The 27735-nt window shown below is 37.8% G+C and overlaps 3 protein-coding genes across 3 annotated transcripts; 2 read left to right on the top strand and 1 right to left on the bottom strand.

Moving 5' to 3' along the window:
* Positions 1-847: 847 nt before the first annotated feature.
* cryba1a (crystallin, beta A1a) lies at positions 848-3412 on the bottom strand. Its single transcript, XM_026934889.3, has 6 exons — positions 3391-3412; positions 2768-2838; positions 2569-2687; positions 2282-2423; positions 1984-2126; positions 848-1336 (listed from the first exon to the last, which is right to left on the bottom strand). The coding sequence occupies exons 2-6, from the start codon at positions 2804-2806 to the stop codon at positions 1189-1191; spliced, it is 591 nt and encodes a 196-aa protein (XP_026790690.1). The 5' UTR covers positions 2807-2838; positions 3391-3412; the 3' UTR covers positions 848-1188.
* Positions 3413-4631: 1219 nt separating this feature from the next.
* Positions 4632-8452, top strand: crybb1l3 (crystallin, beta B1, like 3). The gene is made up of 6 exons (XM_026934888.3): positions 4632-4770; positions 5813-5886; positions 6041-6159; positions 6344-6476; positions 7419-7561; positions 7647-8452. The coding sequence occupies exons 2-6, from the start codon at positions 5821-5823 to the stop codon at positions 7813-7815; spliced, it is 630 nt and encodes a 209-aa protein (XP_026790689.2). The 5' UTR covers positions 4632-4770; positions 5813-5820; the 3' UTR covers positions 7816-8452.
* A 2287-nt stretch (positions 8453-10739) lies between these two features.
* On the top strand, positions 10740-27700 carry unc119a (unc-119 homolog a (C. elegans)). Its single transcript, XM_026935154.3, has 5 exons — positions 10740-11201; positions 23889-24002; positions 24163-24265; positions 24741-24913; positions 26056-27700. Exons 1-5 carry the CDS (start codon positions 11087-11089, stop codon positions 26166-26168), a joined length of 618 nt encoding a protein of 205 aa, XP_026790955.1. The 5' UTR covers positions 10740-11086; the 3' UTR covers positions 26169-27700.
* The last annotated feature ends 35 nt before the right edge of the window (positions 27701-27735 follow it).

The raw sequence follows: 27735 nt of genomic DNA, 5'->3' as shown, positions 1-27735 counted from the left end.
AATCTATAAAGAAGATTGTACTAAAAAAATAGGGTGCCTAAGATTTTTGCACAGTACTGTATATACTGAGGTTGCTTTAATAAACAAATGTGATTTTTTTGTGTTCCTAAACTAGCACAATGCATTGATATTCACACAACAAAAACAGAATTAAATGTGAATGCATCCTGCTGAAAAATCCAACTGGACTACAGCTACCAAAGCACCGACCGAGTTAGTAGCTATTTAAAAAAAAAAATAATAACAGTGAGCAAATTAGAAAACATTTATTGATCAATTTAGTAAAGTAATACAGAAACTAGAAAATAATTAACTAACTGGTAAAGGTGGCGTACTAGCTTGACCAACTCGGCCTGTTTCTGTGCTTCAGACCAGGCTGGATTTTTCAGCAGGTTAGCAATTTGACCTAAATATAGATGTACATTTACTAACCAAGAAACACAGTTTTCTATTTGTATCTGCATGTATCCGAAGATTAGAAACACTATTAAATATTGCAACAATTATTGCATTAATGGATGCTGTATTTAATGTATTTATTATTGTTGGGCAAAGCTATTTTAATACAGTGTTCTTTTTGTTGTTGTTGTTTGGGTTTTTTGGCATATTTGAAAATTTGAAAATTGGCCATTTGAAACTATGGACTCTTCATTACTTCTTGTAAGTTTAAGCATTATACTCACATACCACAAAGTTCCATTAGCTAATTTTTAAAATCCAGTTTGTAATTTATATAGGGTTAAAATGCAGTTTTCTTCACTTTGACTAATTTGGTTTATTCAGGTCATTTATTTTCATGGTTTTGGTGGGGGGGAAAAACATACTCAGGGAATTTTTATGTTTTTATGCTTTTATTGATCACGTTAGCACTGATCATGACAATGATAGGTCATTCCCATCACTGCCTCATTCACAGCTTCTGCATGCTGGTGATCTGTCACTCCCATCTTTATTGTAATGGCAAGAGTGATAAAAAAAAATAAAGCACTGTTAACACTTTGCCATGTAGCACCAGATTTCAAGCCTGTGCCATAACTGGTCTGGTCACAGCAGGAATGGAAGAATAGAGGAGAGGAGGAGGTAGAGGATGAAGATGAGAAGGAGGGGGAGGATGAGGAGGTAAGCGAGGAGGTGGAGGTGGGCATGGGAGGGAGAGAGGGGGTGAGAGAGGGAGGAAGAGAGCAGCCCTCACTGCTGGACGCGGCGAAGAGATTGCACCTGGAAGGTATGAGCATGGGATCCCCACTCCCGGTAGTGTTTGTACTCGCCTCCATGGCGATCACACTCCAAGATATATTGGTAGCCACGGTAGCCAGGATACTGGTAGCAAACCCAGCTAAATAAGACAAGAGGAGAAGTGAGGTGGAACAGCTGATCTTCTCACTCACCAACAAAGACAAACTGGACTGGTTTTCTAGGTATGGATTAAACTAGTTCTAAATTAAGAATCATTTTAAAAGGGTAATCTACAGTATATTCATTGTGGAGTTCAGGCTTAATCTGTGACCAAAAAACCATCCCAATGAATATAAATATTAAAACAATTAAAAAATATTAAAACATAATATCCATTATGTTATCCATTATTAAATATTGAAGAGCATGGAGGCCAAACATAACAATTAAGAGGAACCAAAAACTGAAAGAGGTTGGATAAGGTTATACCAGAATACTAATATCACATTTAGAACAATGGAGGTAAGCTTTTAAAATAATATGCTGTCTTTTTCACAAATAATTGCTGAACATACTCTATTTTACCATTTTTGTTAGTTGTGATAATAAAGGAACATTAAATCTTACAGAGCTTCTTACAAATTTAATTTGATTACACTTCTATAAATGACATTCTTTGATTTTGTCATAAGGGTATGAAAACTTTTGCACTCAACAGTGTCAATCATTTTATTCCCGAAAATAAGAGGAAATAGCGCAAGAGAAAAACAGAGTAAGACAGAATGAGAGAGAGAGAATGATACTTACGCCCCATTTTGGACCTGCATGGAGCCAATCTCGTTGTTGGGCCAGCCCATGGCCTGAAGAGAGGGGTAGTCATCATTCATCTCCCACTGGCGCCCAATGAAATTCTCCCGCTCGAAGACTGTGATCTTTGACTCCTTATGGTTCTGCAAATATCAGCATAGCCTTTTCATGTTTGTGCATGCAAACCAACACATGGTGTATGACATTCTGCTTATATATACATTCTGTGTCAGCTAATAATTTTGAATGATGAACAATAAATTAGCTGTTTATTATAGGAACAGGAAATGAGACTAACAGCACAGCAGATTGGGCGGAAGGACATCAGTCTTTCAATATGGTAGGCATTGCTGCCACTCCATGCTTCCCAGCGAGGGTAGTCTCCTCTCTCCAGGATGAACTGTTGGCCACAGAAGCTGGAGTGCTCGTAACCCGCCCAGCTGCCCAAGCACACACATACACAAGAACGTTAGGAAGTACTATACAACAGCAAAGTTAAAGACCGGCAAAGTCCTATTAGAAACCAAATATCAGTGTGAGTCTCCTTTTTTTTCTCACAGCTAGAGCAAAATGGCTGAGACTTACGCTCCGCACTCGACCTTCAGTGAGCGAACGTTGTCAATTCCACATTCCATGATGTTCTTGCAGGAAGAAGTGAAGTCCATGCGTTTGCCCTGGAAGTTCTCCTGGTCATATACTGTGATCTGTATATGGGTAACAGGTTATAAGAAATGTGAAGTCTGTTTTTAACACAGTACATTTGCATGATCACAAACAGACTCACCTTCCATGGTCCTATTGGCGTTGGGTTAGTCTGAGCCATGCTTACAAATATTTCAATACTGAGTGAGTGGCCTGAGAAACACACAGACACACACATGCAATAAAGTAAAGGGAACATGCATAGGGCTATGTTTGTTTGGCAATTAAGCTATTAATGCATTTATTTCCAAAAGGCCTAAAATAGGAAACGGCATTATAATAAATACTGTATATCAATACCAGTAATGCCCTAACAAACCAGATTCCACAAAGCTCACTGCTTCTTTCTCTGTTTACTCAAAAAAAGAACAAACACACAACACAGATTGAACATTCATGCATTTCAATGGTCTAGCAAAATCATAGCATTGTAAACTATTACAGCGGAATCAGTAAATTATCCAGTAGGATAGAGAAACTTATGAAAATGAAGTTCTGGTAATTTGCATGAGATTTGTTGAGTGAATGTGCAATGATCAGTATGTGGTTGCGTGCATGCAAAGATGCATGCATGTTGTGTTTGTTTTGGGCCATTTTGAACACTGTGTTGTGCAGTGGTGCCTCCCTACCAAAGATTTTTGCATGTCAGACAGAAAATGACACAAGTGGCTGAAAGGACTGAGATGCACAGCTTACCTGACCTACCTAATAAATAGCTGTCAAAGGTCTCCAAACAACGGTGTCCTGACCTCAAACTGTGCTCTATTTATACATGGCTTGGCTGAAAGGAAAGCTAGGCCACAGGCCAACCAACGGTCAGCACTTTGCTCCAGGCCTCATTGTTCGCACCTGAGCCACTGGCTTTACACAGCCCACATTGCCGGCTGCCAGGAGGGCACCGTGCCCGCTGCCTGCCAGGCCAATCGCTTACATACATAGTTTTACACATGACAGTTTTGTCAGGTGAAAGACCCACACCCGCACTGAGGGAGTCTGTCATAGTCTGAGATCATTCTAACAATTTCTCTCATCATTCAAATAGATTACCTCTATCACATTTACATTACCTTCATCACCAAAGCAAATAAAGCTGGGCTATAATCTAACTTTTAAAATTTTACTAAATCACAGGGATACAGAATTATTATAAACAATAAGTATTCACTGAGAACATTCTGTGTGTCACTCTCAACCCTCAGACACGCAGCGCTTCAACTGACCTCCTGTTCTTACATACTCCCACACATAAAAGCACGCGCACACACACATACACACACATAAGCCTTTACATGTCCATCCATTCAACATCCGTGTCCTGCCCACTCTTTTGATTTTATGCAAAATAGGCTGCTGGACAAGGCTAGAGGGGAACATGAGGAGGAGTGTGACATGGTGGATGAAGAAAAGTGAGATGATGTAAATAAGCCCTTTTAATCACATTTATGTGGAGTATCTCCTTAAAGCTGAAGACAAGAGTGATATGTTTCTTGTTCATTTTTCTTTTTACAAATGCCTACATTTTGGCACAAAAGGCACTTCTTATGTGGAAGTGAATCACATGAACTAGTAATTAAAGCTGATTCCTGTCAAATCATTTGATTCATACTGTCCTGTTTCAGTCAAGGTCATAGAATCCAGAAGCCAAAACACAGCAAACAGTCCACCATTACACATAATAACACATAACACCACTGTGTTGGTGAGACTAGCTTACTAAAGTCAGCACATTGTACTCAATCCTACATAGAGAGAGAGAGAGAAAGAGAGAGAGTGGGATGAAGGGATAGAGGGAGGGAGGTGAGGGGTGGGAATTATGGTGTAGGCCGGCTTTTTGCTGACTGTGGTGGGTGTCCAGCTGAGTCTTGGAACAAAGCATCAAACAGAGTCAGCAAGGTCAGTTCCTAAAAGCCAACACTTTTATCCAATGGCATGGTGGCGTGCTGGCTCAGGAGCATCACTGGGGTGTATTTGTATATATAACCCTTCCTGTAGCTGGAACCAGAGCTTCATTTGGGCCTTGCCATCTTTTCCTCTGCCAGCACCTCTCTTACATTCCATCGCTCTCTTCTTGACTGCAGTGTTCTGGTGAGATTCAAGCGTTAAATGGCTAATTAAAGGGATACCTTTAATGTAGTATAGAGGATCCCTCCTATTGGGAAGCCCATATAATCCCATATAATGTAAGGTGCTGACTGTAGAATTCTAGCTGAATTTATAATTTAAGGCAAGACACAACAGGGAAATAGGATATATTTTTTTTAAAAATAGATATCTGAATCTTTGCCGGTTGAGTGCTGATATTCTTACAAGTATGTTTTGTATTGGACCTTTTATAAAATGTACACTTATTCATGTAAGTCATTTCGTCTTTGGATGATGTTAGAATTAAAATGTTTATGTCACTGTGAAGACATTCTTGAGAAAGAAAATAATTGGAATAGTTGGAAAATTATTTCTTTATAGTTTGTCCAGGAAAAACACAGGCTGTTATAGCAAATGATTTGTTTAGTTTTGTTTTGTTTTTCTAATTTTCATTATAAAATCTAATGCAGCACCAACAATTATCAATATTTTAGGTAATTCCTCAACAATATCCTTCTACATAGGGAGGAACATGTACAATGTAATGAATACATGTCAAAATACTTTATAAATCATATCCAACCCACTTAGTAGCGTGGAAAAACACGAAATCGTTGTATTTTAAAAATTGTTTTCAGAATCAAAAATCTTGGTTTCTAGATGACCTGTACTCATTACATTGTACACGGATCTTGCAACTTATGGATGCAATTTATCCAAAAACCTGAAAAATGACAAATCTGTGTGGCACGTGACTGAAATTCACCCTATTAAGACTGACTAGGTTTCAAGTAGTTAACACAAACTGCTTTCCAAGCACTTTATCATTTGTACATTTCTGTCTTGTTGCCATTTAAATTGTGTGAATATATTATAACAAGCACACATCAGGCAATGTGATGAGATACAAGGGCTAGTAAAACTAGTGACCTTACAGTGTTTACTGCTGACTAGTTAAGGCTACTCAACTTACTCAGAGTGGCAAAATGATCACAATGCTTCAATGTTTTTACATTTTAACCTTTCTTTCTCTCTGTGTCTTCAGCCTCAGCCATGTCTCATACCGCTGTGCAGGGGAGTATTGGGAGCCGTTCCGCCATAGGGATGCACACATACAAAGTAATCAATACTTTTCTGTTAATGCCAGTAAATTTGTTTTATTACTTTGTTCATTTCACACCAACTTATTATTGAACACTGCAAAGCATATGAAGTGTGTGCCAAATAATGTAGCCTTCATGAAAATTCTGATTAGTATTATATGTATGAACAGATATATCTGTACGAGTGTGAGAATTTCCAAGGTCGGATGATGGAGTTGAACGGCGAGTGTCGTAATATCTGCGATAAGGGCTTTGACCGTGTGCGCTCCATCAGAGTGGAGTGTGGCCCGTAAGTCTGTAGCCAAGCCAATTACATACAGCATGTTGTATTGAGCTGTAGGTCAAACACTACATATAAAAACTAAATACTCTGTACCAGTGGCTCCAGATATATTTCATAACAACACTATTTCTGAAACACTGTATTGTATTGTATGTATGTGAATATGCAGTGTATTCTTCCATGGTTTCAGATGGGTGGGTTACGAACAGCAGGACATGCGTGGGGAGATGTTCGTGTTGGAGAAGGGAGAGTATCCTCGCTGGGACACTTGGTCCAATAGTTACCGCTGTGATCGTTTCATGTCCCTCAGGCCAGTCCGCATGGTGGGTGAATTAGGAGGAAGAGAATGTCGGCTCTTTTTAATATGCATATACACATGGTCATTAGTGTGATGACATACAAATAACTTCAGATTTATTTGTCAACTTCTGGGAGTTTGTTTTTAATAAGTCAGAGTTTAGTTTGTTTTTATTCTGCATTCTATTGATTTTTTGGTAATATTTTACATTAAGGCTCCCTCACTTAATATTACAAACCATAAGTATATAATACAAATAATATAAAAATATATAAATATTAGAAAGGTAAAAGAGGAAGTTAACAAATGTAGACAACAAAAATGTGAAACACGGTTAAGGAATGGTTTTATATGGTTATATGTAATGGCTATTTATGATGTTAAAAAAATATTAGTCAAACTTCATTAATGTTACCTATGATGAATTAATGCTGAAGTTGATAGTTTGTTCATGTTGAATAATGTTAACTAATGTCAGTTAAGGGAAGAGTAATATAAAGCATTACCTATTTGGGTTGTTTTTTTTTTTTAGATGCTAACATGTTTGAAAATGAGGTTATGCTGACATAATATGCTATATAACAAATTTTCAATGTAGAACTCATTTTCTTTGGCCAGCAGATATCAGATAACATGAAGCAATATGTAGCACTGATTAACTCAGCAAATGATATAGTGATCCAATTAATAATGTTTTTAGATTTGGATTGAGTTTAGCTTAGCTTTGGCTCTACAGAAGCTAGAGATGATCATTGAGAAACCATTTAATGCTCTTTTTTTCTGCTAAAGTCGACGGAATTCAGTGAGACTATCTTTGAATTTTCCTCTGACAAACTATTATGTTATAATGATAGTTTCAGAAACATGCACATTAGGAATACAGCTTCTTTTTTGGCTCCTGGAGATTCTTCCATCAGTATGCGTGGAGAGTTGAAAACAATTCAGATCTGTTCCTATTTCCATACAGGACCCCCAGGATCATAAGATCTGCCTGTATGAGTGTGCGAACTTTGAGGGCCGTAAGATGGAGATTTGTGATGAGGACATCCCCAGTCTGTGGTCCTATGGCTTCTATGACAGAGTAGCAAGCATTCAGGTCTCCGGAGGAACGTACGTCAGCTCTCTTTGATGTCAATATCACTACTGTAAAGAGAGATTACCTTCACAAATGCACAGTTTGGTTGCTGTTTTGTAGGTGGGTTGGGTACCAGTACCCAGGCTATCGTGGATACCAGTACCTGTTTGAGTTTGGGCCCTTCAAGCACTGGAATGAGTGGGGAGCCAACCATCCCCAGATCCAGTCCATCCGCCGAGTGCGAGACATGCAGACACATCGACGAGGCTGCTTCGAGATGACTGCGTAAGCGACACAGCAGGAACTGATGGACAGGTTACAGGAGAGTCTCTGTGGTGTATAAAATTATCCCTCAATTTACACAGACCACTTCAGACCCGTGTGAAGAGCTCAATCAGTTTACAAGGTGAAATTATGTGTTATGAAGCTACAGCTCACACAGCCTAATAATTTTGTTAAGCCTTTTCCTTGCATTCACCTATATTTATCCATAATGTGTTAGCTCTATTTAAATTAAATTGCTTTTTTAAATTATTGGGCACTTTCCCAGCAATCTAACTTATTATTTTTAATGCATGCTAGCTATTAATTAATTTTCAAAAAACTGTGCATTAACTGCACATTCCTACTGAAGCATAAATTATGAACTGAGCATGCGACAGGTATTGGAATGAGAAAACCCTGGCCTCTTAATCTTTTCAGAAAAGACTCCTTATGTAGTAGGCTTAATTGTATAAGGATTTTATTTTCTGCTCTTGTTTGTGGACAAGATTCACATCCCCGTCATCTCATGTGATGAGGGGACTGTGCAGTCCTGTCACACATATCTCTCTCAGGGATGCTTGCATCTGGAAATTCTTATATTTCCCATAAAGACAAATAAATATTTCAGACCTCAGTATTGCACAACAGTACTGTTATTCTACAACACCTTGCATTTTCTTCATTTATGTTGCAGCATACACATAGTGACCACTTCATTAGGTACACTAACCTTGTACTTACACCATTGGTCATGTTATCATTTATAGGTATACGGTAGGTATGCAGTTACTGAAGACAGCTTATTTGTCTCTATACACTTCTCCACTCCTTTTATCAGTGAAAACAGACCACTGAGGAAACACCAGTGAAGATATTATTTGGGTGATAGATTATTCTGAGCACAGCAGAGATACTGATAGTGATAGTGATAGTGGCATGTTAGTGTGCAATGCTGGTATGAATGTGTCTGGCACAGCAGAGCTATTGGGATTTTTAATGGCACTGCTGGGTTGAGAAAGTGTCAATAAAACAATCCAGTCAGCAACAGTGCTGTGGTCAGAAACTGACTGGTAAAGGATAGAGGATTAAGACTGATGGGGGGAAAAAGAGCTTTAGTGTTGAAATCTGCTTTCACAATTGGTGTTTTTTTTTTTTTTTCGCAACCACCAGCACACATTTTACATTTTATGCAATCATATGGGAAGCAACCACAAGCTGGGTGGAATGCAGCTAATTTTAAAAAAGCACTGCATTTTTTTTTCACAGTCAAGCTTCCAAAGTTTAAAAAAAAAAGAAAAGGGAGGGGTTTAATTCTAAAAAGAAACGTGAAGGACAGAATGCCTGTGAAAACAATTGTTAGCTGGTCAGACTTGTTAACAAACTTCTAACCAATATTCCAACACTGCAATATACCTAAAAATAACAATATCTGGGGACATTCACCAGTATGAGATTTGAAATCCCACTTTACCTTCTCATCACCAGAGTTACACCAACCTTTATTTAATCTTTATTACTGCAAACAAAATGCAAATGCACCCTAACAGTACACATACAATTTGGACCAACAAGGAAGCAGTGTATGGTTCCTAAGAAATTGTGCATATCAGGTGATGGGCAATAGTCAGTAATTATATAGCCTACCTGAATAATGCGCTTACATGGTAGGTGTACCTGATAAATCAGTAAGTGAATGTAGGTACAGGGAGATGTATTTAACAAAGTGGCAATTTAAAAAAATATCATTTCAGTGAACACTTGAAACAAGATGACTAGTGATTCGCTAAAGCTGCTCTGGCTACATGACCAAAATCATTTTCAACTGGGATATAAAACTATTAAAAGTTCAGGTCTTTCTTTTTTTTTTTTTTTTTTTTAGTTGACTTAGCATAGTTAACGTTGCCCTCTCACAACTCCACGGTACCTGGTTCAAACTTGAGCTCGGGATACTGTTTTTGTGGAGTTTTGCATGTACTGTGCCCCTGTGGGCTTCTCTGGGTTCACCCAGTAAGGGTGTATTCCTGCCTTGCATCCAGTGTTCCTGGGATGGGCTCCAGATCTACTGCAAACCTCAGTAGGATAAATTGCTTACCGAAGAAAAATGAATGAATGGATGGATGAATGAATGTATACTTTTTCCATGACCACTTGCAAACCTGCATCCAAATGCTTACATCCCTTCAAAAAGCTGCAGAGATGTGCTTGAGCACTTCCTGTTTCCTTCCTGTAAACACTTTACAGCTCAAACTGCTTATATTTGCTTAATTTTTCAAGGACTGCACTGAGAAATTAGCGAGTGTGTCAGAGTGTGTCACAATTAATATCTTTATTTGTAATTGATTGTGTTTGGATGTCTTGTGTAACAGAGCAAATTGACAAGACTGATGTGCCATTTTTTGTTAGTATAGATTTTGTTTCAATGTCAATTTTGTAAACATATCACAAGTTCTGACAGATTCTTTTGCATTGTGAGTCAGCTGTTCTACCCCAGGTTGATTATAAAGGAACAACTCAGACATATTATATACTACAGTTCCATTTAAACTACAGGCTAGCTAGCTAATTCTCAAAAGTTTTGCCAGTTTTCTCCTAACAGTGAATGCAATGTGGAGCATTCAAGTGATCAAGGCAGTTTCAAAAAATGGTATGGCCCACTGTAGGGGTGTCAGAGAGTAGTTTACATATGTGGGGGAAACATAGTTTAGTTTTTATTGTTAAAATATTTACTAAATATAATTTTATGTGATTCATTTTTAAGAATCTCAACTTTTTGCTTTAAAATGTCTTAATTTTTTGAATCAATGGTCATAAATCCACCATAATTTTAAACCGATCCACTTTTCATTTCCACAACCCGAGCCTAATAACGTCCAATCACAAAGTGATATGAAAATTAACATCCAATCATTGCAGCCGGTGAGTATTTTAGGGGCGGGATAAATCCGCTCTAGCCCTGTGAGTGGAGGAGGGGAAGGTGCACAGTATTAGCGCTGTAAAAGCCGGTGTTGCCAGATTGGTCGTCTAACCTCGGAAGTCGGTTATTATTTATTTGCATTAGACTGTAAACATGGCGTTTTGCTGGTAGAGTAAAAATTACTCAGCGTCTCGGTTCGGAAGGTTTCTGTTCGAGCTGGATTACAGTCAAATACTCTAACACTGTGCACAATCTGGCAACCTCAGTGCACGGAGGGTAAAGTAAATCAAGCGGGTTCTCTGATCCATACGGCTTCATCTCTCTCTCTCACACACACACACACACGCGCGCGCGCGCACTGTAACCGGAGACGCAGTGGGCAATGAGAGTGAAGCAGGGGGCCGAGGGAGGACTGCCGTGTACCACAGAGGAGGAGCTGCTGAAGAAGCCCGTGATAACGCCGGAGGATGTGCTCGGCCTGCAGAGGATCACCGTCAGTAAGTAGCAACTGCAGTAAGCCTGATCTCCCTCCTGGGCTCTGAGTGCTAACTTCAGCAGCAGTTTAAAACGCTTATTTCAAGAGTTAAACACTTAGGAGTGTGTCAGTTTTAGCTGGCGCTTTGTATAAACAAACCGTTCAGCTGTCATGCCTTTAAACTGGATGTACGGAAGTGACGTCAGATATCTGATCTAAACAGTTGACTAGTTCTCCCAATTATAACATATTATTAATAAATACTCATTGTTTTACAAGTGAACATGGGATGTTTTGTGAATTTTTCCCAAATGACATAAACAGTCTAAAAGCCTTGCAGAATCTGCAAAATGTTAATAATTTAAAATAAAATAAGTGGAATCATAAAAATTGCATTTTTTTTTTCTGCCCTGAATAAGCTATTTCACATAACAGATGTGTACATATAGTCCACAAGACACAATAATAACTGAATTTACACGAATGAACCAGTTCAGAAGTTTACATATGCTTGACTCTTAATACTGTGTGTTACCCGGATGATTAGCGACTGTTATGTTTTGTGATAGTTGTTCATGTGGCCCTTGTTTGTCCTGAGCAGTTAAACTGCCCACTGTTCTTCAAAAAAGTCCTCCAGGTCCTGCACGTTATTTGCTTTTCCAGCATCTTCCGCATATTTAACCCCTTTCCAACAGTGCTTATATGATTGTGAGATCCATCTTTTCACACTGAGGACAACTATTACAAAAGGTGCAAACATTAACTGATTCTCAAGAAGGCAACATGAAGAGCCAGGGGGGTGTAAACTTTTGAACAGGATGATCGGTGTAAATTGTTAATATTTTGTCTTTTGGGAAGCATGTAAATATCTTATGTAGCTTCTGAGGGGCAGTACTAACTGAAAAAAATAAGATCTTTAAACAAAATAATAACGATTTACACCGATTCATCCTGTTCATAAGTTTACACCCCCCTGGCTCTTAATGTAGTGTATTGCCTTCTTAAGAATCAGTTAATGTTTGCACCTTTTGTAATAGTTGTGTATAAGTCCCTCAATTATCCTCAGTGTGAAAATATGGATCTCAACATCATATAGCCATGTCATTTCCTAGGTGAAAATTTTAATAGTAAAAGTACCCTCAAAGCATATTTGTTTCCCTCAGAGTGCAGAATTTACTCTTCATGATTTAAATGCCTAATGAACAGCAGTCTATAAACCAGTCAGAAAGAAAAGACAAATCATGACATGAGAGATGAAAATGTCAGCAGTAACTGGTACACCATACAGTGTGTATCAGTGAAGTGGTTCATTAGTTTACAGTGAGTTACAGTAAGTCAGAATACTCTACACGAGTCGATACAGGGTTTTAAGTAGGCTGTTACAAATCTGAGAAGTGCTCAGGTTAGAGTTAATACCCCTTAAACATCAGCTAAAGCATGTGCACACTGGGTTTAAGATAAACTGACATCTGAGCGATTTCTAATGACACAGCAGTTGGGTTTTGACATTCAGGAGCTCATTAAACCACAAACACAGAGCACTTGCATTTAAGAAACCACATGACTTTCAGTTTTAACTCATGTTAAACTCTAAACTGCAGATAAGCTAATGACACAGCAACCCTGCTGTATATAGCACCGAGCAGACAACACAAGCCTAAAAAAAAAAAAAAACCCCACCGGATTTATCTTGTAATTATACACAACAAAGTGCTTCACTGTTCACTGACACTGTTGGTGCTGCAGTGTTTAAAGACGTCCAACAGGACCTAAGTTAACCCCGGTAGTTTGGATAACAAAGAAAACGCTATGTTTGTGTTGGAGATGTTGTGACCCTTGTTCCTATCACGAAGATGAACATTTCTTTAATATTGATGATAATCCTTTAAAGAGTAAATTCCCAATTTTGCTGTCAACTTTATATAAAACCTGTGCCTGAGATATTTCTTAATATCAGCATAATTTGCTTGTGGACAAGTAAACAAAGTCATTCAGAATATTTTTGGTTCATTTTGGGAATACTTTAAGTTCTTCAGTATCTGTGAAAGAAACCAGAAGTCACAATGTCTACAATGCTAAGAATGTTTGCAATTTTGTTTGTTATCCAAACTAGCAATGACGCTACATGACTGAGTTTTATACATGGTGCTGATTATGCTGAAATGGTGGCAAATTAGGTTTTTAAGTTCAGAGGAGCTGCAGGAAATCAGATTAGTTATTGAAAATGCTTGAAAACTAATAGTTTTTACAGTAAGCAGGCTAAATATAAATAAGTATAAGTTTTAAACTGAAGAGTGGGCTAGTGAATGTGTTAGCTGTGTGTTAGCTGTGTGTTAGCTGTGTGTTAGCTGTGTGTTAGCTGTGTGTTAGCTGTGTGTTAGCTGTGCAGCTTTTATTGTTCTCACAATAGAAAGAACAATAAAACTTTACCATAAAATAATGTAAAACATTTTCTAGCTTTTCAGCCAACATATTTGTTCACATTATTATGTAATAACTTTGAAAAGGGACGGCACAGTGGTGCAGCAGTTAGCATTGCCACCTCACAGTTTAGCCCTGAGCTTGGGTTACTGTCTGTGTGAAGTTTTGTTTGTGTTTCATCCAGGGTTTCCTGGTTTCCTCCCAACTCCAAAAAACATGCATGTAGGTGGTTTGGCTATTCTAAATTGCCCCTAGGTGTGAATGTGTGTATGCATGGTGTCCTGTGATGAACTAGCATCCCTTGCAGGGTGTTTTCCTACATTGCGCCCAGTGTTCCCGGGATTGGCTTCGGCTCTACCGTGACCCTGACCAGGATAAAGCAGTTACTGAAGATGAATGAATGAAGTTTCTGAGGTCGTTTTGGAAGGTTTCAGATGATTTGATCCCCTGATGATGCTGTTATTGTGTTACTTTGATTCCGTAATGCATTTTTTTCCATCAATTAATCTGAACAGTGAACGATGCAAACATTTAAAAAAAAAAAAAAAAAAAAAAAAAAAAAAAAAAAAAACACATCAGTAGATTTCCCTAAATTTTCTAGGCTAAATTTCTCATTTGTAAGTATTTCCTCATATTGATGTGCTGATCATGGAAACACTTTCTACACTGTTTGCTTTGGCTTTTAGCCCAAGTTTAATTAAAGAAGTTGTATGTCTAATTCCAAGGCTCAGCAGTTGAGTAACGAGCCGCTTAGAAGAACAGGATTAGACTGAGCACAAAATCAGTTTGTACACAATCTTATTTGCCATACAAACATATGCTGCATTTCACCTTTACACAGATCCTGCACATATACAGTAAATCTCTCACACCATCTCATATTTAACTGCTGTATAAATATCGCGATAACATTTGTAGTGTGCAGTGCATTCATCATATTCAGAATGCAGACAACAGGGACTCGTCACGTAAATTAAAGCCATCCTGTTTATACAAAAAAAACAAAACAAAAAAAAAACTGTGATAAGCTACATAAAATGAGGATAATTTTTTTTCTGGCACTTCTGTGTAGTTCTTTCAGCAGATAATATTTGTATTTGTGTTATAGGTATTAGAATATCCTGAAGCTTTTTGGCAAAAAGATTAAGAAAGTTATTAATTAAACTACATTTAATTAACTCAGAACAGAAATTCATATGAATAATTATCCCATATTTGTTTTACCTGAGCTCAGTGTTGTATTGTTGGTTCAATAGTCAGAGCAACATACTGGCCACCAGAGGACCAGGCCTTGGTCTGTATACATACACTATGGAAAATGTTGTGCAGGGCTGTTGTTAAGGTGCACCACATGCACATAGGGTTTAATATTGCAGTGGATATAAAAATTCTACACACTCCTGTTAAAATGGCAGGTTTTGTGATGTAAAAAAAATGAAACCAAGATAAATCATGTCAGAATTTTTCCACTCTCTGTGTTTTTTTTTGTTTTTTTTTACACCATATAACAATTAAGTGAAAAACAATAAGAAACTTCAGAAACAATCAGAGCCCAGACCTGAATCCACCTAAAAATCTGTGGGGTGACCTGAAGCAGGCTGTGCACAGGAGATGCCCTTACAATTTGATGGAGCTAGAATATATTCGCAGGAAAGAGTGAGAAATATTTGCCAAGTCAAGATGTGTCACACTGATAGACTCTTAGCCAAAAAGTCTGAGTGGTGCAATATAATCAGAAGGTGCTTCAACAGTGTATTAGTTTCGGGGTGTGCACACTTATGCAACCAGGTTATTGTAAATTTTTTATTTTTCCTATTTTTCCCTAAAATGTTTCTGAAATTCTGACATGATTTATCTTCTTTTCATTGTTTTACATCACATAAACCTGCCATTTTAACAGGAGTTTGTAGACTTCTTATATCCACTGTATACAATTTCAGATGGGTGACAAAAAGGAAAAAATGAACTTAAAGTGTTTCGGTAAGGTGTTGGGCCATCACGGCGCTTCAGTGCCTCAATTCTAGTGTCAGGTGGAGTTTTGATGATGGTGATAGAGAGTGCTGTCTAGCACGTCACTCAAAAAGCTCCCAAAGGCAGAGCTTTCAGTTGGATTGGGTTCTGGTGACTGTGAAGACCAAAGCATATCATGTATGTAATTTTCATCCTCATCAAACCATTCAGTGATCCTTATGTCCTATGGATGGGGCGAGGTTATCTTGGAAGTAACTACTACCATCAAGATACAAATTGTTCATCATAGGATATACTGTAGGTGATCAGTCAGAAGAACTTCAGTGAGAAGAACTGACTCTTTCCTCTAAGAGGACAAGTGGACCCAAACGATGCCAGTAAAATGATCCCAAACTTCAATCAACTTATGCAAATCGAAGCTTTAATTCAGCATCTTTTCTTTATAACTGAGAAACTGAGATTTCACCTCAATTGCTTTGCCTAAAAGTTGGAAGTTCATTTGGATAAAAGCATATGCCAAGTCTCATATCTTGTCTTATCGTTTTGATTAAGATGACTTTTTAAAAGCTTCTTTTCTCTAGCAGAGAAGTGGTGAAGTTTTATGTCCCTTTCAGAATCAGACTGTGAGAATGGTTCTGTGGTGCAAAGCAGTAGCACACAGACATTGAATGTTGTAGCGTGATGAGAAACAAGGGCTCATGAAGTCTTTCCTTCCTGTAGGTCAAACCTGCAGCTCATGTGCTCACCACATTTCCACTAAAAACAAATAGCATAAACACAACTTGCTACTTTAATTAGTAAACTCTTAGAAAATAGGTTGCATCTAGCACCATGAAGCACACGTTCCCAACCCTGATCCAGGTATTTACCCTGCTCTAACACCTGTTAACTGATTCAGTGAATCAGATAATTAACAGCCCTTCCTGAGTTGAAGTAGATGTGTTAGATTGGGAAAACTAAAATGTGCAGGACCTGTTAGTACGCCAAGACCAGATTTGGGATCTAAAGAATGCTTCAGCTTGTCGCTCATCAGAGCATTTCCTTCTTAGAAATGGTTCCAAGTAGACCCCCTTTAGGAAGCTAGGCCTGTTAATCATCCAAAGAAGCTGAAAGTTAGAGCCTTAAAGGCACAAGTCATATGCTACTGGAACAAAATTACCTTGCGTTACTTGAACCTTAGCAGCACATCTACAAAACTGGCCATGGTTCAACTGACAAGTGCTAAGCTGCTTGACTTATGGCAGATTGATAGTTGCGTATCCCCGGTACTCATCATCCTGCCTTCTCAGTTGGCATGGAACTTCTCAAGTCATGTATTCCTCATAATCTGATATCCTTCTTTCTCTTTCGTAAGAGGTGCAGGTGCTGGCCTGGCCCTTATAGTTCAGATTTATTAACACAGATTGATCAGTGGGAATGAGCTTGAGGCACTATTTTTTTTTAGTCTTTTTTTTTTTGAGTCTTTGATAGTTACTTGATCAACCGATGTGCTCTCTTGAATTATTTGACCTGCTCTCACTGATGATGTCGCACTGTCATTGCAAAACACGACCTCAGTGTTGCGGATTGGTAGGAATTATTTGATGGTAGAGTTTGTGGCTAGCAGTATCTAGAACTTACATTTAGAACTCCCTTGAATTGTGAGCTTGGATTGATTAAATAATTCTGCTTTTGTTTAATGACACTTCATCACTTAATTTTTACATATACCGCAGTGCTACAGAATTCTCAAATCTGATTGGCCAGAAGGTGTTGGTTAATTAGCTATAACAGCAATTCTGACAGTGGTTCTGGCTGTAATGCAGATCACAGGTTAATATTAATGCACTCATTCTTATATGATATCATTTCTATAGTAACGACTCATTAATAGGGCTGTGTATCTGGACATAATCTAAAGCTGATAATAAATGGATTTTTAAAAATGTGTCATTATTTAACAACAAATGTATAATCAAAGACTCAGATGTCAGCACTTCGTAACATTCAGTATGTTTTCTGCCACGGGAAAGTTTTCAGGACAGAGCTTTCTCTGTAACACAACAGGCTTTTTATGTCTTCTTAACTTCAGGAAAGAAAAAAGGAAGGGTGATGAGGGAACGGGACGACTCACAGTTGTTCCATAACTTTAAATGTAACTATAAACAGTGAAAAAATGTGCCATTCATGAATAAATGAAAAATTGTAATCGTTAGCAAACTGTATCACACCAACCTATCATGGTTTATTTTCCTATAACAGCACACACTGTCATGTTTTATTTATTTATTTATTTTGCTTGGTACATAGAAATCTCTTTTTGACAGCTGTCTGTGATGTATAAAACAGACTCTGAAAGTTTTGTATGCTTGCATCATAAATACAGGCAGTGCTTTTCATGATGCAATTGACATACTTTAAAAATGTCTGCTGGCATCCTACTTAATTTCACAGCATATGCATAGATCAGTGTTTCTCATCCATCATAACTAAAGGGATGTGTGAAGAGAAAGAAAGAATGACTGCCTGACATTATCCTGCCTCCGGTGATTGTTGCTGATTGAGTCATGAACGGAGTGAGACATGCAGTTTGTTTTTACACAACCACTATGATTAAACTAATGGCACATTCTTTTATTTCCCTCCGTAAATCAGTTAGACAGCTCCTGGAGAAATGTGATTAGAACAAATGGTTCGATCACAATCATTTAAAACCACCTGTCTAGAAAACACAGACTACTTTTGATTTGACATCTGTGTTGTGGCAAGGCCTGCTGGACAGGAGCCTGAGATTAATTAAACCTGCTTCTTCATTCATTTATTGTAGTAAAATGTCTATATTAAATGGTAGACGAATAGCAGATTGGCAAAGGAAGCGAAGGTACTTAAGCAGAAACAAACAAATACATTAGAATTTTTCCCCAAAGCTAATGAATTAAAGTAAATATTAATTTTAGTTTAAAAAAAAAAAAAAAACAAGAAGAAGCACAGTTTGGAATCCTCTGTTTTGCCAGTACAAAAAAAATGAACAGAAGACCTCATATCTAGGAACAGAGAATGGATGGATTAAGGGTGGATGATATGGGGAAATGCTCTTATCTTGTCGCTTGAAGACATACTGTATTTTTAGGTGAGGTGTGGTTTATGAAAACCTATGGTGTCTGATGTTTTCAATTAGCAAACATAAGTGATTTATCACAGAAACTTGTGTAAAATAAAACATTTGGTGTAAAATAATTAGATTTTAATATCACAAAAATGAGCAGGAGTGGAGTTAGCTGTTAGTACTCATGAACCCATAGTATTGGGTTCATGAGGTGATTTCATAGTATCCATATCCATATCATGTAGCCAAATTGCTATGTACACATTCGGGCAAGAAAGGGCAGGACCACTGAGCTTCATTAACAATTATTGACACCTTAAGCTGAACCCTAAAATGAATTCGAAGCCAGTGGCAGAAGGCATGAACCTCAGTAATATGATCCCTCTTTTTGGCAGAATGGTTGGTTGGATAATATATACGGTATATGTAGATGGTGCCTTTTGTTCAACTCGTAGTTTCCTTTGTTTACCTGGAACATACAGGTGGCTGTAAAAGCAGACACTTAACTTGGACTGGTATCAGAAGGCGTGTTGCTAGGTGACGGTTATTAGAGGAAATGAAGTGTGGCTGCTGTCAGCATCTGAGGGCCAGCCAGACAGTAATAAGCATCAAGACGTCTCAAATCTTACCTCATTTTGTCTGTACGGGACACACTGGGACAGCACAGGATGGTCGCTTTGCAAGGACAAACGTTTATTTGGAAAACCATGACGTCCTCTTGAGTTGGCTCAGAGTAATATCAAAAGATCTGTATTATGTGTGATGAAGTCAGTGTGATGGGAATATTTCTCATGAAAATGAGTAAATCCAAACACCATTGAAGTAATGGTATTTACATTTTAATTTTCATTCATTTTAATTTGAAGTATTAAATGGAAATGTACTTGGTTATATTTATTTTTAGTTTATTCATTTATTTATGGTTCTATTTTAAACCTAGTGCCTTTATTATAGACACTACATTAGGTTTCCATGTGTGTCCAGGTAAGAAATGCAGGTGTTTATATTAAAGTTAAAAAATACCTTGTCCATAGGTGGTCAGTCCTAAGAGGGATCTGATCTGTCGTCTGTCTAAGCTGTTGACTGTGTTAAGGTTATACTTGTTGCCTTGCAGTTTCTGCTACACAGTACACAATGTGCACTGTTACACTTTGCATAACTCATTTAAAACATCTACCAGTAATGCATGTTACAAACATAACTGTATATTCTACCTGTTTTAATTTGAACCAATTTAAGAATTTTATAAATCATGGCTAGGCAAGTAATTTAGACCTTTAAATATGCAGGAAAAAAATTAATTTTAAAACAAAAATACAAAAGGCCTCCTTATAATACATGAGGAATAGTGAAAATGGTCTATATATTGTGACCCATGTGAAAGCAAAGGGTTGATATACTGAACTGCTTCATTAGTGATCAATTTGTCAGACAGGATTGATTCAAATAAAAGATTCAAATTAAATGTGCTGGAGGCACTGATCCATAAACTAAGGTTGTATAATTTTGTGTAAATGCATATATATGTTGTGTATACTATATATATGATTGGCTGATTGGATAATTGCATGAATTAGCAGGTATTCCTGGTAAAGTGACCGGGCAGTGTATATGTACTCAACTGCACTTTATCTTTTTGGCTTAGACCTGCTTTAAGCTCAGTTTACACTGACTCATTTCCTTGAAGATTAAGCGGTGCCATGTAATTTACTAACTAGAAAGATCAGTTTCAAAACGTTTAGATTAGATCTGCATTCACTAATGGAAAATAGAGCAAACGTGTATGAGCAACAGTGGATATCTTCTAGGTCTTTTATATCTTGATTGCTGCGGGTTTTTCCCTGCCACTTTGCTCCTGGTCCGACCTTCAAATTTGTGAATCTTCTCAAAATAAAGATAAAAACTGAAGAGCAGCATTTGAAAGATGAAAAATGTACAAGCCAATCATTACTACACAAATCATCTCCAGAGGAAATAAATCACTCTGTCTTATCATGCAAGGCAGCTGCTCTGAGGCCTGATGAAAAGCCTCAGTTACCATAGAAACAATGTCATGCCCATAACAGTTGTCATGGATATTGATGATGAGTCGATTTACAAGTGTGTTAAGACCAAATCCACAAGTCTTGGAAAGGCAAATTTTTCAGTCGTATTTGTTCTTGTGGTTGTGTTCCATCATCAGTACACACAGGCTTCACAGAATAACCTTTTGGAAACACATTTTGCAATCTAACCACAATATGACTTCATTCTAACCTTTTACTTCTTTAGTTATGTGACAGATTTTGCTGTTGCATTGATACAACTCATATTACTGATCATAATTACTGAGACTGGTACTCTTTAGTTCTTTATAGTGTGGGTTCTCTAACTGTTTAAAGCCAGAGACTCTTACCATCGTGAAAATCAACAGACCTCCTTATGACCACAGTATGCACATTTGTTTTATAAATACCAATTTAAATCTACAGCACATTAGACAAATTTATACAAATTAGGTTTATTTTTGCAATAAATATAGCTTTATATTCCTGGAACCTGCCAGTCACAGAACCCAAACCAATTATGCCATCTTAAAATAGATTCAGACACTTTGTATTCTATTATCAGTCTTTGTTTTAGTTTTGTTTTTTAGTTTTGTTTTAATTAAAATTGTGGTGACATTCCAGTCAATATCACAGATTAGGAAATGATCAATATCCTAAAAAAAAGCTTATTATTGTGACTGGCTTACTTCTAAACACATTCAATTCAATGAACAGTCAGTTAAGCTTATAGCTATAAATACTAACTGTAACAATTTTGAGAGAAGTTCATTTTAATTTTCTTATCTGTCAAGTCATTTAAAAGAAATAATAAAATCATGGCCATACTTCTTGTTTAATATCGTTTACTAAAAGGTTCCAGGTTGATGCAACAGGAAAATGTTCGCCATATTGCCTGGAAATTGTGAGTTTGAATTTCGCCGATGCCACAGCCATCCATGGCCGGGAGTGTAGAGAGAGCAAAATTGGTATACTAGCCAATCTTGGACGTGCGTGAGCTCACGTATGCGGAAGAGGGTAGATATCGCCTTCCTCTGAGTGTGTTCAGCTCTGACTCAGCTAGAGCAGAAGTTTGAAACGATTGGCTTCACCTGCCTTGGAGGAAGCACGTGTTAGCCTTCACCTTTCCCCCGGTTGGTAGCTGTCATATGATATGAGAGAGCTGGCTGGTGGGTAGGAATTGGCAAATGGGGACCAAATTGGGGAGAAGATTGGGGGGGCAACATTACAGTAATAGCTCTATTCTGTCCTAGAGATAGTGCTACCACTAGATTACTGAATTGTTAGGGATACATCAGACTGTTCACACTCGTGATAGAGAGCTGAATCAGCATCTGCTGATGCAAGGTTTTATACCTAGCAAGTAAGTGAAACCTTACAATAGCATGAAAAGGTTGGTGAAAAGGAAGTGTCGCTTTTAGATTGGATCTTCAGCATCTACCAGAATAAGTTGTTGCTATGATCATCGGGCCATTATATACATGGTTTTAAATGAATACTAATTCTAAGAAGCTTTCAATGACTGCTCCTTTTTTAGTACACACTGTGTTAATTATAACAATCAAAGACCTGTTTAAAGCCATTAGCTTGTTTTGTGCCTCATTTTTCTACCCAGCTCACTCAGGAGGCAGAAAGCCATACATATCAAGTAACGGTATAAAGCCTGCACTTTCTTGGAGAGGATAATGGAAGCAGTGGTTTTGATAGGTTCTATTACTGTGCCATTGGATTGTCATTTACTGCAGTGTGGTCAGGGGTCATTACACTGCATATTCCCCAATCACTCATACTGAGTTCATCCTCGTCTAGTTGCACTTGAAATGAAAGTGTAGATGTTGACTGGGGACTTTGTCATGCATAGAAATGTCTCAAAACATAACTAAAATTAAACTAGTGTTACTTTCATGCTAGCAGAGTGTGCTATTTCTAGCATCCCCCTATCTGACCCATGTGGAGAATATAAGCTTCTTATGTGTAATCCAGCCTTAAAGGGAGAGCTGACAAGGGCAGACACATGTGTTCAGGGAGTCTGGCACATCAAAATGAGAGTCAGCTCGCTTGTTCACTGTCATTGTCCTGACTTTGTTTTAGGATATTTTTCAGATATAAAGAGAAGGGAGCAATACTCAATATGTAGTACAAGTGTGACATTTTTAATTACTTGTAGAGATCACATGACACCATCTTGTGGTATCAGTATCTATACCAGGAACACTGAACCTGAAGTGAGAATACACCCTGGATGGGATCCCAGTCCATTGCAGGGCAACATCCACACACTCATTCACATACTCATTCACACCTAGGGGCAATTTAGAGTAGTCCACCTACCAGCATGTTTTTGGGCGGTATGAGAACCAGACAACAAGGGACACGGGGGAAACACACTCTATCTTAAGTGCCCATCTGTTCCTTGCTGTGACATATTAAACTATGCACTCTTTGAAAGAATATTAATCTAATACCCTTAAGAGTTCTTGGTTGATCCTCTTGAGTTGTGTGTTGGGTTCTATGTAGAATCCTACAACAGTGTTTCAGTTAGGAGTCCTAAATAGAAAACTTACAGCCATCTAAGAACCTTAAGGAACCCTTGGAGAACCCTTTTTCTAAGAGTAGTATCTAATGGCATTCATTTTGATTCCATTGTTAAGAGGAATCATGGCTCATATAAAGTTAAACATACAGTCTTAGAACAAAATGTTCCCTAAACTACTCTTAAGGGTTCTTTAGTTTGTCCGTCAGGGGGAACCTTTAAGGTTTCTACATAGAACCATACAACTGAGGGTTTCCCTTTCAGAAACGATTCCAAGTAGAACCTCTTTGGAAAGCTGGAATGGTTAACCATTCAAAGAAGCCTTGATAAACAGATTTTAAGTGTGTCGAGAACATCCAAAGAACCTTTAAGGAAATATAGTTAATGTATTCAAGTCATCGTGATCACTCACACAAGCCAGATACAGTTATATAACATCCCTAATGCATCATCACAACAGATTTTGTGACGCAAGGACCAGTGTCACATAGTGATGCATACTAACACTTACATTAATAATAATCTACTTAATAAATGACATGATGAAAATCTTTGAATTTGAAGCAATCACCTGAAATATTTCAATAATGTTCCATGTTATACTACCAAAAGAAACTCATTATACCTCATGTTAGATTCCTTTTATTTCCACAGATTACCTATGTAGTCCGGAGGATAATGTCCACAAAATCGAGTTCACCAGGTTCAAGATCCGCGACATGGAGACAGGCACAGTTCTTTTTGAGATCACTAAGCCTCCTGCTCTGGGTGAGTCCTCACCATGACCCCGACCTCCATCCAGCTCCTCATTCTGCCCACAAGACATAGACACTCTGAAATGCTTGCTCTGATTTCCATTTAGATACAGTGCTTTATAAGCGCACTTCAGAATCACAGCCTGTAATATCACTTCCTTTGTGCTACACAGAGAGCACAGAGGACAGAAGAAAGGACCTTGACCCCAATGCCGGGCGCTTTGTGCGCTACCAGTTCACTCCAGCTTTTCTGCGGCTACGACAAGTCGGAGCTACGTAAGTACAGGGCACAGAAACGTATAATCAGAACACAATGGCTCTAGATGACCCTATTATGAACCCACTATGTGTGCTGCTCATTGTGTCACGCTTCAGTGGTTCATTTGTCTGATTGAACCCAAAGAGAGTGCAGGCATTAAAAAAAATACCCAAGAGCCTAAAAAGGTAGCTTGCTGCTAGTGGTCACTAAATGTCACTTGATTTTCATACAATATCGTCGATTCATTCCTTAAAATTTCAGGCCGTACTACACCAATCACCAAAGAAACTAACATTTGAGCTCATACTATTTAAGATTTAATGTAGTGGTGACCAATGATATAAGGAAAACACTTCAATAAATGAGGGATGCATTGTCTAATTTAAGTTACTAATTGGAGAAATATCATCATGAGTTGAAATCCCATGTCTCAGCAAATGGCCAATAAAAATCTTTCCTGAAGAGTAACTATCCTGCCCCCTGCCACTGCAGGGTGGAGTTCACAGTAGGAGACATTCCCATCAACAACTTCCGCATGATCGAGAGGCACTACTTCCGAGGACGGCTACTGAAGAGCTTCGACTTTGAGTTTGGTTTCTGTATCCCCAGCAGCAAGAACACCTGTGAACACATCTATGAATTTCCTCCGCTCTCTGAGGAGCTCAGTAAGTGCCCTTTCACCTGTTCCTCCATTTACCCCTATTAGCTTTTTTTTTAATCCTTATTAAGCACCAGCACAGACTCGAGGCCATATTCACAGAAATCTTAAAACTAAAGGTATCTTCTAATGGACTGATCTGGGTAAAACACTTGTGCATACTAATTTTTGTGGTGTAAGAATACTTCATCTGGCAAAATGAGTTGTGTTTGACAGTTTGCCACGCAGACCACTACTGTCACTGTCAAAATACAGTAATCATGAAACACTGTTATTTGTATCAATAGGGTCAGTTGATTTTTATAATTTCTAAGTTGAAGAAACTTTGGTGCTGACAGTTTTTGTGAAACCTTTGCTTTTTTTATTTAACCATTTCATACTATGCTGTGTGGATGCACATTCGCTTACAATTACAATTATATTTCTCAATTACATTATACAATTATATTATATTGTCATGGTCATGATAGATCCAGAGCTTATCCTAGAAACACTGGGTGTGAGGCGGAAATACAACCTTAATGGCCCACCAGTCCATCAGCGCACCAACTTCCGGGCATGTTTTTGGGGAATGGAAGGAATAATTACTTGAATATTGATCTAAAAATCAATAATAAAACTTATTCCTAATTAAGTTCAGATCTTGCAGGTTCTCAGACTGATATTCTTCATAGGATCATAAGAATTGGAAAGATTAACAGTGTACTGTAGTTTCTTGAATAGCATGTTGAACATTACACAGTTATTGAACATTAACAGCAGTTATTGCTGCTACTTCTATGTTTACACTCTTTACACTACCTCAGCTGTAATATTTGCACTACTGTCACTTTATCACTTTCAACAGGACTGTGTACTGGTCAGCGTCATAGTTATGTACTGTCTGTTCTGTCTTGTGCTGTCTGCACATGTTTGCACTTGTGCACTTTACGTTTAATTTATGCAATTTATATAGTCCCCATAGTTCTGTGTTGTTCTGTGTTGTTCTGTGTTGTCTTATGGAGAAATGTTGTTTCGTTTCACTGTGTACCTGTATATGGCTGAAATGACAATAAACTCCACTTGACTTGACTTGACATCAGAATGTGGATGTGTTGCTGGTCAGTGCAGATATCTGATAACTGATGTCTTCCTCACTTTGTTTCATAGTGAATGAGATGATCCAATACCCATACGAGACCCAGTCGGACAGCTTCTACTTCGTGGATAACAAGCTGGTGATGCACAATAAAGCAGATTACTCCTACAGTGGCGGCCCATAGGAGCTTTATCAGAAACATGGACTGAAGCATTAAGGCTCCCAATCCAGTCTTGGAATATTTGTTTGGCAAAAAAACACCCCAACCTCAGGGTTTGTATGTAAGAATGAGCCTGTGTGTGTGTGTGTGTGTGTGTGTGTGTGTGTGTGTGTGTGTGTGCCAGAAAGCCGGAAAAGACAATTCTACACTGAAAAAGTGGATCCTACTGAGCCCTCATATTGTGTTATTCCTAGAATAGTTTCTTTATGATTGTTGCCTATAACAGTGTGTGTCTCTGCATGTATGTGAGTGTATAGTTGTGTATACATTCATGTGCATTAATAGATTGCATGACTTGTTTTTTTGTTTGTTTGTGCTCTTGTGTGTTTTGTGTAATACTTAAAATCTTTATGTAGAGTTCATTCCCTCAATATCCACTATTTACTTACTCTTACTACTCTGTATGCAGTAGGGATGCACTGATACCACTCTTTTTTTCAGAGTTTGAGTACGTTTTTGGTACTCATCAGTAATGATACCAAAAAGAGTAACCTACTTGGTATTAAGCAAATAGAGAAGTCACAGAACATGCCATTTAGCTCTGTTTGTTTCCTCTGTTTAAATAATGGCCATTAAAAGTGCATACGTGCATCTAGGTTGCTATGCTCATTCTTAATAACGTTAGCTAGTTGATTTTAAATGAAGTGCATTAGCTAGCTATATTACCTTGGACGAAGTAGGATTGCAGCAGAGAGCGGAGTTTGTTTCACTTCTGGAAAAAAGCTTCTGTAGGCTACAGCTGTAAACAAAGTATGTGTCCTTGTCTTCAATGCATATGAATCCCTCGTTATCACTGATGATGGCTGATCTTCAAGAACAATATACCAGGTAGAAGCTGTTATTTTCAGTCACCTTATGTTGTCTTTAGACATTTTTTTTGTCACCTAGCTAGCATTTTCACTAGGCTTAAAGTAAGTTACAAAGTATCACTTTGTATCATCTTGGTATTGGAGCATTTTTACAAATATGAATATTAGTAAATGAGCTCGGTATTTGAACGATGACCGGTATCATTACATCCCTAGTATACAGGGATAAAAAAATAACATACATAACATTCCAAATAATATTCAATAGTCAAACCTTTCCTACTGTGTAGTTTTGGACATTTTGTGGTCATTACCTTGAACCGAGAGAGAGAGTGTGTGTGTGTGTGTGTGTGTGTTTGTCTGAGAGCTGTGTGAGCATGAGCTCTATGTGCAATTACTGACAGAGGTGAAAGGGTTTAGCCCCCTGCCCTTAGACAAGTTTTTTTATTTAATTAAACATAGTTGATTTGGTTGATCGTTGATTGCAAATGTGTTCATTTATGCTCTTTGTCTGAAGTATATTTTAATAGCCATGTAAAAAAAAAAAAAAATTCAGAGAGAGATCTATATTATGTGTTGGGTAGTTTATACATCATGGTGATTGTGTTTATTAATGTTATCACTGTTAACTCTATATTCTTGAAATAAATATGGTTTCTTTATTAAATGCTCCACAACAATGAGAAATGATCGTTTATCGAGGAGATCAAGGAAGAGTACAC

The sequence above is a fragment of the Pangasianodon hypophthalmus genome, chromosome 14 (assembly GCF_027358585.1).
Source record: "Pangasianodon hypophthalmus isolate fPanHyp1 chromosome 14, fPanHyp1.pri, whole genome shotgun sequence".
Lineage (NCBI taxonomy): Eukaryota > Metazoa > Chordata > Actinopteri > Siluriformes > Pangasiidae > Pangasianodon > Pangasianodon hypophthalmus.
This window is presented reverse-complemented; position numbering and strand designations above follow the sequence as displayed.